At 37.6% G+C, this 18,653-nt stretch overlaps 1 protein-coding gene across 2 annotated transcripts in view; it reads left to right on the top strand.

Annotated features, from left to right (window-relative positions):
• The window catches only part of IRAG2 (inositol 1,4,5-triphosphate receptor associated 2), a 72,303-nt gene that overhangs the window by 15,324 nt on the left and 38,326 nt on the right, over positions 1-18,653 (top strand). Inside the window, exons 9-18 of one of the 2 annotated variants that reach the window (XM_024575670.4) lie at positions 1,173-1,250; positions 2,526-2,582; positions 3,893-3,952; positions 4,057-4,121; positions 4,927-5,026; positions 6,578-6,712; positions 7,458-7,559; positions 8,576-8,739; positions 16,782-16,896; positions 17,312-17,474. In XM_024575670.4, coding sequence (XP_024431438.3) covers positions 1,173-1,250; positions 2,526-2,582; positions 3,893-3,952; positions 4,057-4,121; positions 4,927-5,026; positions 6,578-6,712; positions 7,458-7,559; positions 8,576-8,739; positions 16,782-16,896; positions 17,312-17,474 — 1,039 coding nt within the window. Of the gene's footprint in view, positions 1-1,172; positions 1,251-2,525; positions 2,583-3,892; positions 3,953-4,056; positions 4,122-4,926; positions 5,027-6,577; positions 6,713-7,457; positions 7,560-8,575; positions 8,740-16,781; positions 16,897-17,259; positions 17,475-18,653 lie in introns of those variants that run through there. The other variant, XM_045184257.3, reaches the window with a different exon arrangement.

Genomic DNA, 18,653 nt, shown 5'->3' with positions numbered 1-18,653 from the left:
AGGAGGCCCTTGTAATAACCCAGGCAAAAGCTGATGGAGGCTGAGAGTGGAGCAGTTAACAGTAGTGGTGGAGAGAAGTGTGTAGATCAGCAAGTGCCCTATAATATATCCGAAGGTATTTATTACATATTCAGGAAGTTACCTTTTGATTGTTTCTAATGTCTCAGTGTCATACAAAGCAAAGTTATTGACTGAGAGTAAGGATGTTGGAAGAGGTATTGGAAGTTCAAGGAGAGAGAAGGGATAAAATAAGCAAGGAATTCGTAGACTTTCTATAAAGGACCTGATACTCAACATTGTTAGGGCTGCCTGACTAAAAAGCATTTGTCACATCCACTCACTTGTGCCATTGTAGTGTGAAAGCAGAAAAAGACAATAGAAAAAAAACTAGCACAGCTGCGTTCTAATAAAACTTTATTTACAAAACCAGGGAGTCAGCTAGAGCTGGCCTGTGCCAGTGGGGTGGAGAAGTTGGTGTAGTTTGCAAATCCCTGGTTTAGGCAAATGGCCCTTTGAATGTACAAGGATTATATGATATAGTCACCAGTAAACACTGAGGTTAACGTTTATGAATTTAACATGTGAGCTGTTGGTTCATTTTTTTTTCTTTAACAAGGTTTATCTGAAAGGGTGTAGGCACAGAGTGAATAGCAATCTAGAATTAAGCAAATACTAAGAAGCAGGCGAGAGGCAAGGAAATTGAGGGGATGTGAAAAAGAATGATTATAATGATTGACCACAGAAAATTTTAAGGTGAGTGAAGAGGGAACTGAGCTCAAGAGAAAACGGAAGAATAATGAGAAGGTGATAGTATCAGTGGATGGCAGGCTGCAGCGGGGATTGAAGGTTTGTTGCTGCTGAAGGACATAATCTGGAAAGACAAGTAGGGGTTGAAGAGTGAGGTGCTGCAGTTAGCATGATGAAAGGGCCTCGGTTGCTGGGAATGTAAGTGCAAAGCTGCGACTTGGGAGTGCATGGGAGATAACAGGGACTTCTCAGATGGTCATGTTAAAAAGATCATGGTATTTTGGGACAAAATGTAAAGTTTTGTCCCTTAGATTAAAATGGATTATGATGTTAATGATGAAAATATTACTTCCTTAAAAAAAACTGTGTTATTTTTTATTTAGTTTTTGGTCTAAATCTAAGACTACTATGTTCTTTTGTATTAGAATATCAAGAATATTATGGATATATATGCACTGGAACAGAATATGGAGGAATTGTCTAAAACTGACACAGAGCACCAAGTAAGCACTTCCCGAATACAGACAAAATATTTTCTTCCTCAAGCTAATACTACTCTATGAAGGTGTATGCGATTCATTGATCCGATAATCTTTTGTTACAAATTGTAAAATTTGTACTCCTTGAGATGTCTGAATTACATGAAGGGCAATTTCTGTTTTATAATGTATCAGCTTTACTGATAAACAATGTACATGCCATTAAATTCACACACTTAAAATGGACAAGGCAGTGTTGTTTGGTGTGTTCACAAAGTTGTGCAAGCATCACCAAAACCGATTTTACTTTTTAATTTTTTCTTTTTGATTGAATTTATTGGGGTGACTTTGGTTGCTAAAACCATACAGGTTTCAAGTGTATGACTCTGTAGCCCGTCATCTGCACGCTGCGTCATGCTCTCATCACCCAAAGTCAAGTCTCTTTTCCACCACCGTCTATCCCCTTTTTGCTCTTCTTCCCCCTCCTTTTCCCTCTGCCAATCACAATACTGTCGTGTGTGTCTGTTTTTCTTTCTTTTTTTTTGTAAGTAGTTAATCTCATTAAGTCTCAATTTTCTCATGTACTAATGGATATATTTTCTACCTAATACATGAGCTTGTTGTAAACTCAAATGAGATGATTATGTGAAAATACCTTTAGAACTATACAGTCATATTAAATATGTACAATTATGATGATTCTACTTCTGACTATGAAGATTATTTTTCCAGGTTTTCAATTCAATGAACATACATATTTATCAGTTATATTATATTTAGAATCCTGTGCCAACAAACTTGTTTTTGGTTTGAAAGAACTGATAGATCCTTACTATTTACCTTGCTAAAAGAAATCTTGAACATTTTAAACTAAGTTTTTAGAAGAGGAAGAGCCTTCTATATGTCCACATGCAGTCTGTGTTCATGTCTCATCTAGAATTATATTTTCAGCAAAAAAATACAGACTCTATATGTCTTATTATATGGAGTATGAATTGTTGGGAAAGGCACTTGGCTAGAGCTGGAGACATATTCTAGGCTCAGCTCTGTCACTGTGTGTGACATTGGGCAAGTCTCTGACTAGTGTCGAGTTTCGATTTCCTCACTGATAAAGCGAGAGCAGTGGCCGCGGCCTCTAGGATTGTTGTGAGGCTTATGTGGAAGTTCTCTTAAAAGTGAAAACCATATGCACGTTAAAGGTGCTTCAGAAACATGCCTCCCCACTGGAATGATTTCTGAGGCACTGTCCTTTACCAAAGGAACGTCCCAGTGGTCTGAGCTACCTTTGTTCTTTTTCAGATGCAGTTACAAATGTATGAGAACACTTTGCTTAATAAAGATGCAAGTTTGAAGAAGGTTGGTTCCATCCCTCCCTGTGAAGTCCTGTGGGATTGGCTAGCTCTACCCAAATTATAAGGGAGATGGACATTTGTGTAACTTCACCCCTATTAAAATATTTGATTCTAATATTTTCTCAAGAATATTAGACTTTTCCTTCATAAACTTCACAAAAATATTTTTGAATGAAAATGACATTTCCATCTGGTTTAAGTTTTGTCATATCCTCTAAATTTTGGTGGTACTCATTAGTCTATGCAACGAGTATTAGTGTGCCAATTCATCAGTCAATGGCTAGATACAATGATGCAGTTTTAATGCATAATAACACAAATGTGTGTGCAGTCATTCATTTTGGGCAAGAAGAAAAATTTTCCCCCTAGTTTGATTGATTGATTAGGTAGGATAGATAGATAGATAGGTAGATAGATAGATAGATAGACAGGCAGATAGACAGATAGAATACTAGATATTGTATTTACCCTTATACCCTATGATCACTGCCTATCTGGTCACAAAGGAACGGAGGTTCTGGTTATGGTGGCTTTAAGAGATACAGGAAGGACACAGCTCTGAGTTAATAAATTTCCACATTTCAAGACAGGGAAGTAAAGGAAAAGCAATATTTCTCTACCTTTCCCTTCATGTTATGACATTTCAAAGAAGTCCTGGATAGCTTGTAGACCAAGATATTGAATATTGTAAAAACTTCTCTCTTCACTGTGGGTGTTCTCTGTGTGTCGATAGTGGTATTGTGGTAGGGGCGGCCATTCCCTTCCTCCGTAGCTCTGATTTCCACCACTTTGCACTCCCGCCCAGCATTCCTAAGGTATCAACTGGGCACTTCCCGTGTTCCAGGCACCATGCTAGTCAAGGGATCAAGTTGTAGGACAGACACTGCCTGTAGCCTCTGGTCTTGCAGTACAAAATTGTTAACAGGGTTTTTAACAGGGATATCATTGGAGCTGAATAAAACTGGATGCCTTTATAATTGGTAAAAACAGATTTTTTTCTTAAATGTATAATGATAATAAATATAATTTTGACTCAGCCTTAAGAGTCACCTTTGAGGGTTCGGTCCCATTGGTCAGGCAAACACAGAGCATACTGTCACCAGTTAGATATAGCTGCCTCTCTGTCCCATACTTTTTCTGTGGTTTTAATCACAAAAGCAGACCGGTTCTGTTTTCATTATGAGACTGATAGAAGATCTTATCTCATTGGGCATTTGTTGTTCTTCTGTGACTCAGACTGATAGTTATTTCAATAAACATGATTTTGTAAATTGATACATTTATTAGCTATTAATTTTCTCTTCTACTTTTCAGAAGGATTTAAGTATAGAAGAACTTAAGTCAACTATCATAGAATATGGAAACATTATAGAGGTACACCATAAGTATCTCTCAGCTTGCATGGTGGGGTTGTTAAGTATAAATGTAAACTCCCCACCAGAATGACATGTCCAGCCTAATGTTGTGTGTGATTCCAGAATTTACGAGGGGATAAAAACAAACTGGCTTGTGAGTTACAGCACTTGCAACAGGAGCTCATCATGTAAGTACACAGGAACACCTCACCAGCCTTCTCTCACGTACCTCCACTCTACATCTTGGCCTACTGGGCGATGGCACTTCTTGAATGTGCCACATTCTTTTCTTCTGTACATTTGTAAGTGACATTTTCTCTGCTTTTCTCTAACAAAACTTTTTACAACTTTTTCATGGCCTCCCATTGCTTTTCTCTTACCTTGAGATGAAAGCAACCCTTTTGAGTGCATGCAGGGCATGCTGTTCTTACCTCTATTCTAACATTCATGATCCTCTATTACAATCACTTGTTTCTGAATATGTATAATATGCTGGTCCTGCAGTCCGCAGGAGCCACTCAGGTGACAGGAGTAAAGACAATGGGGTGAGTGCACACTCACACTGTGAGAGTTACCAAATGAGGAAGTGCATCACCCCAGTAAAGGCAGGGGGGCTGCTCTGCTTAGCTCCAGCTTGTTGTTAAATCAAGAATACACGAACCCCATGTGACCACACCTTCTGGGTTTTTTTTTTTAAGGAAAAGCCAGAAATCTAGATTTTTAGTGAAATTTCCTGATTTTTAACTATTGGCTCCAATTCATTAAAGAAAAACAAAAGTGTGGCCTACTTGTGTGCAACCACCTAGTGTTGCCAGTCTGTGCAGCTCCTGGAGGGCAGACTCTCTCGTCTGTGCACTCCTCAGTCCTTTACACAACCCTTGGTACACACGTGGGCTCACTGACTGGTGATAAACATACCCTATTCTGGGAACTCAGAACATAATATTGGAGGCACACCTAACCCTATGGGGTTACTCTTCTTGTCTTCTCAAGGAATGGGATCCAACTGAATGTCAGTGGAGAGTGTAAAAGTATCATCTCTGAAGGAGAAAAATCTTTACATTGTGAACTCGTTCTGGCTCAGTCTGCAGAGGTAGGTAATTATCATCAAGTGGAAAGCTTTAAAAAAGAATCACTGCATGTGGTAAGTTACCATTAAGTGAAGGTTCATAGCTTGCTGAAAAGCACTTCTGACATTCTGAGGGAGTCTGCTGATGGTTTTTAGAGTCCAAGTCTAAAGTCTCAATCTGGAAGAACGGACCTTTTTCACGGTATGGCTGAAAACTGTAGGGAGGGTCAAGCATTGGGGTATGAAACTGTGCATTCAGTGAATCTGGGTTTCAGAAACCTTTACATTCTTGTATTTTTCAGCACAAACTACCTGCATGTTCCCCAGCCTGGGGGCCTAAAAGTAGCAGTAGAGATCCAGGAACGATTTTTCAGTACTTTCCCCATCCCCTGCAGTAAATGTATCAGCCATAAATAAAGATACTCAGAAACAGCATGAAATTTAGGATGCAATTGCACCAGTTCAATTCAATGACAGTGATTATTACATTCTGAACAGAAATTAGCATTTTACATGTTTTTGATTAATTTTAAAATGGCAAAATGAATTATTACTTCAAAAAACCCCCTCAGTTTGTTAGGTAGACCCAAGTCTTTACAACACATTAAGGAACAATCAAAAGGCTTCTTGGTGATGAAATGTCGGGACCACCCCCCATACTATATTTCTACTCTTTTATACTTTCCAGTTTGAGGCTTATTATGTTAGGAAATGTTTCATTAGCAAATTGCTTTCTTTTCACCACTTTGATGGTGTCTCCATGTCTGTGCACAGTAGATATGTCAGAATGTCCTCCGGTTGACAGCTGTGATATGACCTTGGAAGGAGAGGAAGAATGTCTTTGGGCAAAATGCCGTTTGAACTTCTTCTGCCAAGGATGCAGGGGCAACATATGCTGCCTTCATCTGACGCGTCTCAGGCAGCCTTGGACGTTCTGCTGAGGGAGGGGCTTTCCTGACATTCTGTTTCAAATACTCATCACTTTTCCTGGGTTTTTGACACTGAGCCAAACTGCCAGACTCAATGACATGATGGCCAATCTGCCCTGGTAGTGTGTTTTCATCCTCGGGCCTCTGAGATAATGATAATGTCAGGATGCCAGGCTGTGAAATTCTATACTTCTGAGCAGGGGCGTTCAACAGCTGGCAAAGTTCTGGCTCTGAAGTTTACCCCACTCATGGGTGAAGAAGATCACCTTTGCATTGCAATCTGGAAATAAGAGTCCTCTGACCTTTTTCCAACAAACAGCAAGAAGAAAGTTAAATGTACTGTATCTAAAATATGATGAGACAGAGACTTTGAGAGAAGTATAAGAAATGTACTTTGTGAAACATTATCTGAGACTGTCGTCTATAAATGCAAGGAAAACAAAAAAAATCAGTTTGTTTTCAATGAGCTTTACTGAGCACCCTGCACCCATGTAAAGTTTTGAAAATGTGCCTTCTTTTGAAAGAAAATGTAAAGTTTTTTGAGGATATAGGAGGATTCCATCAGACTATTATCTTCGTAAAAGAAGAATAATGAATATTCATTATTAGGATGACAGAGTCCTGAACGTTTTGGTAATTGTTTCAGAACACCGAAGCTGAGTGGCCGTGCAGTTTAATCAGCTTGTCATCTCTGGACACGATGATGGACCGAGAGATGCTGTCATTACTGAGAGAGCTGGAACAAAAGGGAGAGGAATTCACAGCTATTCTTCGGAAGCTGGTATTGTATAGCGCACGCCTCTCATGGTTCACTGGCTAGAATCTCTGCAGATAACTGACCTACTGCCTGTTTGCAGAGCACACAATATGTATGTGTGTTGTTAAGCCCCAAATTAATCCTTCTGTGAAAGGGAAGATTTTTCTCAAACGTTCCTGAGGTTGATCTAGTTCTGAGTCAATCAGGACAATAGGTTGGCCATTAGATATGGATTGCTTGAACATAGTTTTCCTGCAGGTTAATCTCTAGTACCAAGGGGTGAAGACATGGTATGTATGGAACAGTTTCCTTCTAGCTAATGGCTAGTACCTCTTTCCTTATTGTGATATTTGACTGGAAACTCTAGATGGTCAGAGAAAGGAGAGAGTCCTCATGTTGGTATTTCCAATCCCTTTCACAGTTCCTAGCATGTAGAGTAGGTAGTTAGTTTAATGAATGAAAAAATCCATGAAAATGCTTGATTCCTTCTATTCAAGAGGAGAAGGAAAATACATAGGTTTTGTTCTGGAAAACAATTCTATCTGTGTGTACTCAGCATGTATAGAGAACCTGACAAGAGTTGGCATCTACAGATGGCAACGTCCTGGGCTAAAGGCAAGTCACTGGGTGGCATTAGATGAGAAGGAACTTTCCCTGGTGTCTCCCTAATCACCTTCATAGTAAACCTTTACTTCTTATGTAATAGCATATGTAATAATGTATGTCTTTTACCTGAATTCCTAGTTGAAGACGTGAAACTCTTTTTCAGCACGAAGAAGTTTCTGAAGTGGAAACCCTCATTGATAGCTCTCTACAGTGGGTAACTAATCCAGAAATTACTGTGAAAGAGAAGTGGGAGAACAAGCTTACTGTAAGTGTTCTGTATTTTGCTATTTCCCCGGTTTTCCTCCTACTTTTAAAACACAGGTAATACTTACTATATACAGTACCATTTCTGAGGAATTAGTATCATCTTCTGCTGTCTGAGTCTGATGATGTGTGTAGAGTGTGTCTGGGGATGTGTATAAATGTGTATGTGGGTGAGAGTGAGTGTGAGGGTGAGGAAAAAGTGAGAGTGAGTGAGCGTGAGGATATGTGTTATGTGTTGGAGAAACAAAGAATAAATAAGATGATTTAATGTAAGAGTGTATTTTCTTTGAATCCTTGTGAGAATTGGCTAGTCTAAGCCAGTTAAAATTGACCTAATAACATTCTCTGACTTTGGTAGAATGGTCATTGTACAAAAGAATCTTATTCCTGAGACTCTAACATTTTATTACCCCAGAAATTTGCAGAACATTGGAAAAACATAAACTTCTTAGGTAGCTATTTCCAGTTTTGTTAGAAAAGAACCATAAAAAGAAATCTCTTTAATTTATCCATCACTCATTATCTCTATTTCTTGATTGCCAGACAACTTAATGTTCATCAGCCTCTAAGTTAAGCTAAAGCAAGAAGGAAACTCTGAAAACTCTGAAATGGTCATTTCAACCTCTTTGCCAAACTAACCTTTTCTTAAGTTGCTTTTGAGTGTGCTAATCAACAAATACTGACTATTGCATTTCCTTGTCTCATTGTATTCTAAAGCGCTTCTGATGATTGGTGAAAAGGTCAGGGACCCATGATCTTAGGTAAAAGAAATGAAATTCAATTTTAGGCACATGATAAGTACGCAATCTGTGCTTATTAATCAGAGATAATCAACCTAAAGTATAATCAGTCTTTGGGCAATTGAGAATTAGTGTGTGTTCCACTGGAATTCTAGTGACCAACAACAGTGACTGCTATTGAGAGGGACATGACCACAGCGTTTCATACTATCTCCCCCATATGCTTATATTTAACACTGGGATAGTGGAGCTTGTGTTGTGATTTTTTTCCTTGTAGGAATTCAAATATGCCATGGAAGAGAAACTAAATCTTTGCAGATTAATGCTGAACAGCTTGGGAAACCACAAAGAATCTCTTGACAAAGAGTTTGTCAAATTGATAGAGATTTTGAAGAGATTCCGGCTGGAATATTTTCATTTCAGAAAAGCATATCTTTCCAGGTGACAATCATTTATATATAAGAAACCCATGCTTTACAAACATGACATGTTTGTGATTGTGCCATGGCCTTCAGTTTATTTTTGCCCAAGTTGTATATATTGATTTCAGATGACACTTTTTGAGAGAGGACATTTTGTCTAATAATCTTGAATTGTGACGTTGTTTAAAATTGACTTACATATTCGAAATTAGTGAACTTTAACATCTGTCAAAGCCAGTATAATGTTATTTTCTCTAGAGAAGAAATTTGGCATTACAGACTATAGAAGTCTTTTAACCACAGGGGCCTTAGAGATCATTTAGTAAAGCCTCATGCTTTTACACAAGGCAGAGCCATAAGGATATAAAGTGAATTGGTGAAGGCCTGAGAGTTACTGGAAAATCCACAGGTAGATCTACTAATGGAAGAACTTGACGCTGGGCCTGTGGACTCCTACGCCATCAGGCCCCATGTTCTACCTCAGGCTACATTGCATCATTTTGGGCACTAGTCACTTACATTTCAAGTGAAAAAAGTCACAAGGAATAGAGGACTTTCAATGTAAAATAATTTACCATATTACTCTTCCTCTCACTTTAATTCTTGTGATTATGGGAGAGTTCTTGAAATTTTACACTTTGTAAACCACATGTACTAAACAAGGGCAGTGCTCATATCTTTTGTGGACCTCCGATCATATAGCTGCTAGTATCATATACTAAGTGTTCTCTTAAGAAATGGTTTTTGAAGGAAAGAATGAACATGGGGGTATATATATTGAATTTTAATAAAGTAAAAAAAATGTTATTAGAGACCAAGTTTGCTTTAAAAAAATCCAGAAAAAAACCATTTTATTCCCCCTGAATAAGGAAACTAAATGCCCAAGGTAAATTAATACCAGAAGGAACTCTCAAGAAAATGATCTTCTGCTTTTTCTAAGAAGCCAGGAGCCCAGACTTCCTTCAGTGGTGAAGTCGTGGGTTAAGGGGATGTGCAGCTTCCTTACACAGATAACCATCCCCACCAAGGGGAGTGCTGAAATTCTTCTAGTTAGCAACAAAGAACTATTTGGAGAGAGGCCTACACTAGAGTCATCTCTGAGTAAGTGAGTCTTCTATTTTATCTACTAGATACACAAGAAGCCTAGTTACATAATAGTAGGTGCAATTTGTTGAGAGCTTACTGTGTTGGATGCAGTGCTAAGAACTTGGTGTACATTTGTTTCCAGAGAGGTTCAATAACTTCCCAAGGGCACCCAAGTAGGATTAAGTGACAGCTGGGATCAGATCTAGATATGTCCAGCCTCAAAACCTGTGTTCTTGCAGCTATTAATCCCCTACTACCTACTTGTTAAAATCTGACATAATATTCACTAAAAATGTTCTGGAAACCTAGCAATGGGCAAAATACTATTTATCAGTGTAAGAGTGGGTTAACCCCTGACTTCTAGACATGATTTAAAACAGACAAAATCATTTAGAGGCCATACATGAAATGATTTGGCTATGGGTTTTAACTATGCATGAGAAAAAGAATGGGGTATTTTGTGGGAATGAGAGAATCCTATGTTTAGATGAGGTAAGAATATTTATTAAAGGCGACTTTAGGGGCTGTAAGCTTAGGAGGAGAAGGCTTTCATTTTGGCATAAGATAATAGGCTCCAGAGCTGAGGAATGGAAGAATTGAATGAGTCAAGGAAAGGCAGTGGAAGAAAAATGGTTCTCAGAGGGTTTGGTGAGAAAAGCATGTCATCATTTGTGCAACATCCAAGTGCCAGCCCTTTGCCTGACGTCCCCCGCCCCCTGCACCCCCACCCCCGGTCCTAGGGACTTATAGAAAACAAGTCAGAAATCTCTGCCCCCATGAAACTAACATCTATTGAGGGACACAGATGATGAACAAATAAATACATAAGTACATATTATAACGCCAGGGCGATACAAAGTAAATTAAAGCAGGATAAGAAGACCAAGAATGATAGAGGGCAGGAAGCCCTAATTTTAGAAACAATGCCCAGGAAAGGCCTGTCTGAGGAGTGATGAATTGAGTGGATAGTCCAGTGGAGTGAGAGCGAGCTATGTAATGATCTGGAGAGTGTTCTAGCTAAGGAACTAGATAGTGCGAAGGCCCAGCGGTTGTCATGAGCTGGGTTTGTCTGAATATCAGTGAGAGGCCGGCATGGCCTGGGTGGAGACAGTTCTGGGCAGTGGTAGGAGATGAGGCCAGAGAGATAGGAAGCAGTCAGGTCCACAGCCTAGCAGTTCATGTTTGGCCATGGGGATTTTATTCCGAGTGGATGGGAAGCCATCACAGGGTTATAAGCAGAGAAGTGGTATAACTTGTGTTTTGAAAGATCATTCTGGCTGCTGCTGGGTAGAAAATTATCTATAGAGGGCAAGATTTAAAGCAATGAGGCTAATGAGGAAAAGTTTTTTCAATACAAGATCACCAATGAGAGATCCTGATATCAATTTACTGGATCATGACACATTTAAAACTAAATAAACATAAACTACCAGAGTGTATTGCATATAGTAAGAGTAGTGTTTCATAAAGTTTTTGTTTCAGCTGTGTGTATGTAATCGGTTGAAATATAAAATATTTACTGAGGCATGTTAAAAAATAAAACACTGAGTTAAAAGCTATTGCAATAGTGCAGGTGAGGGGTGTAACATGAGCCAGGGTGATAGTTGTAAAGGTGGCAAGAAATGGTTGGATTCAAACTATATTTTGAGGATGGATCATATCTGACATGCCAGTGAGTTAGTTGTGGGAATGGAAAAAAGAGAAAAGATATCCTTGACTTAGAGGTTTTGGGTATGAAACTCAGTAAATGGGATGCTATTGGGATGGGAAAGTCTGGGGGAGACTCAGACTTGGCAGGAGTAGAAATCAAGATTTAGAATTAGGACACGTTAGCAAGGAGAGTTGTTGAATTTAAAAACACACACCCAAAGCTATTATTTACCTCTTAATGCGATAATAAAAATCTCAAAGAAAGAAAAATCTTCAATGGTTCAACATCTGTTAAATATCATTAATACAGTAGATGGGTCTATATAATTTTTTAAAAAGCTATTTCTAATATTGTTATGATTTATAAAGTGCATAAAACTTACCCTGGCTGGGTGGCTCAGATGGTTGGAGCATTGTCCCATACACCAGAATGTTGTAGGTTTGATGCCTAGTCAGGGCACATACCTAGGTTGTGGGTTCAATCCCCAGTCAGGACACGGACAGGAGGCAATTGATTAATGGATGTTCCTCTCTCACACTGATGTTTCTCTCTCTCAAAAAAAATAATCAGTAGACCATATCCTTGGCTGAGTATTATAAACAAAATAACATAAAGTACATAAAACTTATTATCTTATAGATGTAAACACATATGTGATTAAAAATTTAATATTATTAAGTATCGATTTCTATTCATCTTTACAGTCATTTTGCTTTCATTTGGAAGATAATGGACAATCTTGAGAACTTAGACTATTCCTCAAGGAACTAAAAAAAGAAGAACAAATAAAATTCAAATTTAACAAAAGGAAGGAAATAATAAAAATTAGAGCAGGAAAAAAACAGCGAATAGAAAAACAATTTTCAAAAAAGTCAGTGAAACTAGGAGTTGGCTTTTATCTTTAATCAAAAGATAAAATTGACAAATCTTTAGCTATACTAAAATTAAAAAGAAAATACTTAAATAAGTAAAATCTGAAATATCTTCATTGGTGAATCTATCAAACATCTAAAGAAGATTAATGCAAATTCTTTTGAAGCTCTTTCAAAAAGTCGAAGAGGAGGGACCACTTCCCAATTCATTTTTTGAGGCCAGCATTATCCTGATACCAAAACCAAAGACACTACCAAAAACAAAACAAAACAAAACTATAGGCCAATATTCCTGATCCATACAGGTGCTAAAATCCTCAACAAAATACTGGCAAACCAATTTCAACAGCACATTAAAAAGATTGTTACACACCATGATCAAGTAAGATTTATCTCTTGAATGCAAGAATGATTCAGCATATACAAATTAATTAATGTGATGCAGCCCTCAACAACATGAAGGATAAATATCACAAGAGCTTCTAAATTGATGCAGAAAAACATTGAACAAGATGCAATACCCTTTCATAATAAAAGTGTTCAAAACCTAGAACTAGAAGGAAACTACCTCAACATAATAATGGAAATTATTATAATAATTTCCATAATAAAGCCCACAGCTAACATCATGTTCAGTGATGAAAGACTGAAGGCTTTTCCTCTAAGTTCAGAAACAAGGCAGGCATGACCGCTCTCACCACTTCCATGCAACATGGTACTGGAAGCCCTAGTTAGAGCAATTATACAAGAAAAAGAAATAAAAGGCATCTACATTAGAAAGGAAGAAGTAAAGTCATCTCTGTTTGCAGATGACATCAATTTATATATAGAAAACCCTAAAGACTCCACAAAAAGCTGTGAAAACCAAGAAACAAATTTAGCAACATTGCAGGCTACAAAATCAGCATACAAAAATCAGTTGCAGCTCTATAAACTAATAATGAAGTAGCTGAAAAGGAACCTGAGAAAGGAATCCCACTAAAATCATATCCAAAAGAATAAAATACTTAAGAATACACTTAACTAAGGAGATGAAGACTTGTATACTGAAAACTACAAAACATTGCTGAAAGAAATTAAGGATGTAAATAAATGGAAGGACATTTTATGTTCATGGGCTGGAAGACCTAATAGGGTTAAAATGTTCATACTTCCCAAAGCAACCTACAGATTCAATGTAATCCCTATCTAAATCCTAATGGCATTTTTTTTACAGTAACAGAGAAAAACAATCCTAATGCTCATATGGAACCACAAAGCACCTAAAATAGCCAAAACTGTCTTGAGAAAGAACAAACCTGAAGGTGTTACATTCCTGATTTCAAAATGTATCATAAAGCTACAGTAATCAAAACACTATGGTACTGATCTAAAGGCAGACATATTGAGCAATATAAGAGAATGAAACAACCCATGCATATATGAACTCTGACTAGTGTGCCAAGGATACACAATGGAAAACAATAGTCTTTTCAACGAATGGTGTTGGAAAAATTAGATGTCCTCATACAAAAGAGTGAAGTTGAAAACATATACCACATATAAAAATCAACTCAAAATGGAGTGAAGACTTAAGCATAAGGCCTAAAACTGTAAAACTCCTAGAAGGGAACATGGGGAAAAACTTCATGACATTTGTCTTGCCAATGATTTGTTGGATATGACACCAAAAAGCACAGGCAACAAAAGCAAAATAGACAAGTGTGTCTATAGCAGACTAAAAAGCTTCTGCACAGAAAAAGGAATTAACAGAGTGAAAAGCTTACATATGGAATGAGAAAAAATATTGCAAACCACATATTTGATAAGGGGTTAATATTCAAATAATACAAGGAACTTTCACAATAACTGAATAACCCAAAACAATAACCCAGTTTGAACATTGGCAGAGGACCTGGATAGAACTTTATTCAAAGGGATGCACAGATGGCCAATAGACATATGAAAAGGTGCTCAGTGTCATTAACCGTCAATCATCAAAGAAATGCAAATTAAAATCACAATGAGATATCACTTCATACTATCAATAAATCAACAGAAACAAGTATTAGAGAGGCTATGGAGAAAAGGGAGTCCTTGTACACTGTTGCGATTGTAAATTAGTGCAGCCGCTATGGAAAACAGTATGGAGATTCCTTAAAAAATTAAAAGTGGAACTGCCTTATGATCCAGCAATTCCACTTCTGGGTATTTATCAAAAAACCCCAAAACCCACCACTAATTAAAAAAGATATATGTACCCCTATGTTCGTTGCAGCATTACTAGTAATTGCTAAGATATGGAAGCTACATAGATATTCATCAACAGATGCATGGATAAGGAAGATGTGACATATATTTTTAATTATATACATGAATACATATGAATATTCTTGCCATTTGTGACAACATGAATGGGCCTAAAAGGTGTTGTGCTAAGTGAGGTAAGTCAGAGAAAAACAAATGCTACATGATTTCACTTATAAGTGGAATCTAAAACAAAACAAAACAAATGAATAAACAAAACAAAATACAAATAGATCCATTGATATAGAGAACAAACTGATCATTACCAAAGTTGGGGGGGGGATGGAAATTTAAAAAATGCCTAGTGAAAGAAAATAAAATGAGCAGAGTACTTAAATAGGCATTTTTCCAAAGAAGGTATACAGTTGGCCAACAGGTAAATGAAAAGATGCTCAAAATCACTAATTATCAGAGAAGTGCAAATAAAAAGCACAATGAGTCATTCACAAAAATGAATGAATCACACCTGTTAGGAAGGATATTATTTTTTAAAAAACCCCAAAAGATACCAAGTGTTGGCAAGGGAAATTGAAACTCTTGTATGCTCTTTGTGGGAATGTAAAATGGTGCAACTGCTATTTGGAAACAGTATGGCAGTTCTTTAAAACATTAAAAATAGAGCTTCTGTATGACCAAGATTTCAAAGCAGAAAGTCAAAGAGGTATTTGCACACCCATGTTCACTGCAGCAGTATTCAGAATAGCGAAGATGTAGAAACAGCCTAAATGTTCATCAGAGGATGAGAGAATAAAGAAATGTGGTATATACACACAATGAGATATTTTTTGGCCTTAAACAAGAAGAAAAGTTTGCCACATGTGACAATGTGGATGAATCTAGAGGTCATTATGCTAAGTGAAACAAACCAGTCGTGAAAGGACAAATACTGAGTGATTACAGCTGCATGAGGTGTTAAAAATGATCAAACTCAGAAGCAGAGAGGAGAATGGTGGTTTCTAGGGGGTAAGGGAGGCAGAAATGGGGAGTTGCAGTTCTTCAACAGGTATAAAGTTTTACTTACACAGGATAGATAAGCTAGAGAGATCTGCTGTACAACGTTGTGCCTCTAGCTGACTTGTACTATACACTTAAAAATGTGTTAAGAGGGTAGATCTCATGTTAAATGGTCTCACCACAATTTAAGAAAAGAAAAACTGACTCTATGGTATTGAACAATCTTAGTAGAATATGTTTTCGGAGAGTTACAATTTTGTTTAAGGTTTTGTTTGCTGGTTTACTGTAATGGTAAAGCATTTTGTAAGACCATCCTTGTCTCTCACGCAGTCCTTTTTGTAACCAGGGCAGGATTTATGACAAATGTACAATGGGATTCGCTGTGTTAACATTTGGGAAGCATGCAGAAGGGCTAAACCTGACAACATTTTCCTCACTGCTTTGAAACTCCCAATGGTCTACCTTTGAGCTAAGGTTCTTATTCAGGTCAAGTTGTCTCCAGATAATAATTGATATATTGATACATAGCATGTTCAAATAATCTCATCAGTGATCAGAGCGTGGATGCATTTTTACGTATTTTGAGAATTAAGTCAGATCCAAAGGAAAGGTAACATGACAACACTAAGCGATTTCAGGTGAGGAAGAAAGGGAGGGCAAGTTCCAGGAAGAGAAGACTCAGAGGAATTATTGACGGGTAGCTTTCATCTGTGCTTGGAAGCAGCCCTTCCTGTTCTCGGGACGTATTTCTATCCTGATTAACAACTTTTAAGTGGAAAGGCCAAGGTCATGAAACGAAGCTCCTGTTTCTTTTTTTTTTTCCTCCCTCACTTTTGCTTTTCTTTCCTTCTTTTTCTGAAAAAGCTAGCTGTGCTGTGTAAATATTATACTTGTCACCATTGTATTAGCTCCATCCTCTAAGCAACTGGCCACCAGTACAAAGTGCTATGAATGAACTGAATATTCCAATGTAAAATAGGAAACTTAATGTCCTTATCGTAAAGTGAAGATATCAGGCTAAGGGATCAATATGATTGCTTTAATTAAAATTCTATATTGGTGAAGTATTTGTATGTATGTAAACACTTTCACTTTTTCCTCTGATCTCTGAGGAAGTCTATGAAGCCTGAATTTGTCACAACTTCCAGGGGTGACTCTTAGTTGAAATGTCACTGACAGCTTGTGGTTTGGGTTTTTTTTTTTTAACTCCAGACAGAAACAACTAGAAGCCCTTAAACAACTGCAAGAAGATGCTGTCAACCAGGAAGCCATCCTCAGGAAGAAGGTCCAAGAAGCCAGTCAATGGCAGAAGGATGCAGAGGAGCAGGTAGGGCAGCCTTTGACTACATTATATTTAGGGGAAGGCTCCCCAGATGTCCTTAAAACCATGAAGTAAAAATGGAGAAGGAACAACAACAATAACAAAAAACCCCAAAGAGGAACTGTGAAGTTCAGTCCCTTGAGACTAGCAGTGAGCGGAGGAAGTAAAGGGGGCGTTGTGAGAGAGGCGGTGTCACCACTGCAGAAAGAGGCAACTTAACATATCAAGACACTTGGGGCTGTAGATGGAGCTCAGGCGGACGAAGCCCATGCAAACACAGAATTGCAGAAGTTCGGTAGAGGCTTATCACTTCCCTGAGAAGAAAAGCACATTTTCAGTTTCCTGTGCATAACAGTGAGCGCTCAATTGCTTTCTTTCCTGGCCACACTGTGAAAATCCAGTATTAACTGTACACCTCCAGGTTGAGGATCGAGATGGCACAGCCCATTCTGCCAGTGAAAAAGCTAAGTCTTTGCTGCATAAATTAGAGGAAGCAATTTCGGAACAACTAAGTCTCCAGACTATAAATACTGAGCTAGTGAACACTTGCCAGGCACTGGAGCAGAAGACAAGAAAACTGAAAAGTGAGTAGCAAATATTTGTTATGTTCCAATATCGGCCACTCTGAGATGTGGCAAGAGGACTCCAGCCATTTTTATAGATTACAGCTGCTGTGTTATTAGGACACTTATGACAATGAAATCATTCCAGAAGGCGGTCCTGTGGGCTTTCAGAGGGGTTTGCCTAGTAGCTAGCTGGATGGATTTAACCACTGACTTTCCTTGTGTTTGTTTATGACAAGCTAGATTTGTCCGTGGCTGTTACTGCTTTAAAAATTAAATATAACGTCTCTGTATCTGTAAAAGTAAAACAGGAAAAATATCTTGTTCACATGGGATATTTGAGCCTGCAAACTGTTTTCTTATTCTACTCTGTTTTGTTAGCTAGTTTTACTCATCATATGGTAGAAAAGACCGTGCCTCTCTATTTTCTTTTAAGTAGTAATTTTAGGGTTGGGCAAAATACTTAAGAGTTTAATGTGTACCAAATATTAAATAGGTGTGAAAATTCTTTTTAAATGTGTTCTTAATGTATATATTTTGTTTACAAATTAGAATATTTTGCATTTTTCTGTATTCCCTAAAAATAGGTGTTTACTAAGGACATAGGTGAGAAGACAACTGTCAAATTACAGATGTCAGATTATCTATAAGCCTATTTTATTCTAGAACCATAAAAAATAAAGCTTATTTATTTGGCCATTTATCAGACAACTGCTTTTGTTCAGCCAGCTTCTTGTTCTAGCAGAATAAATGCTCTTTTAATAGAAACCTATCGGTTTGGATAATAAACAACTAAACACAAGGTTAAGGCAAACCAGAGATGAAATTCTTCAGGCATGTGTTTGATTTGGATTTATTGTACCCTTTCTACTGCTATCTGAGAGGCTGTTTAAAGGAACTGGCTAGCTCTAAAATAGCAGTGGTTATTCAACATTTTATTGGTTTTTTAAATCTCATAGAACTCACTAGCTTTTAATCACTCGAAAGATTACTTTGTTTTGCTTTGTCACACAATGTAAGGCATACTTGAGATGACATAATCTACGTGTTATTTTATTTTTGCTCAGAGGGCCTGAGAGAAGGTTCCAGCATGAGTAGAAGTGTTCGTGTTGAGACATGAATAAAAACCAAATTTAGTTTATGGTGTATTTGCTTTGGACACTGTGCTTAGAACACAACTTTTTTGGTCCAGTTATATTT

The sequence above is a fragment of the Desmodus rotundus genome, chromosome 3 (genome assembly GCF_022682495.2).
Source record: "Desmodus rotundus isolate HL8 chromosome 3, HLdesRot8A.1, whole genome shotgun sequence".
In the NCBI taxonomy this organism is placed as follows: Eukaryota; Metazoa; Chordata; class Mammalia; order Chiroptera; family Phyllostomidae; genus Desmodus; species Desmodus rotundus.
The sequence above is the reverse complement of the archived record's forward strand: the minus strand, read 5'-3'. Positions and strand labels throughout refer to the sequence as shown.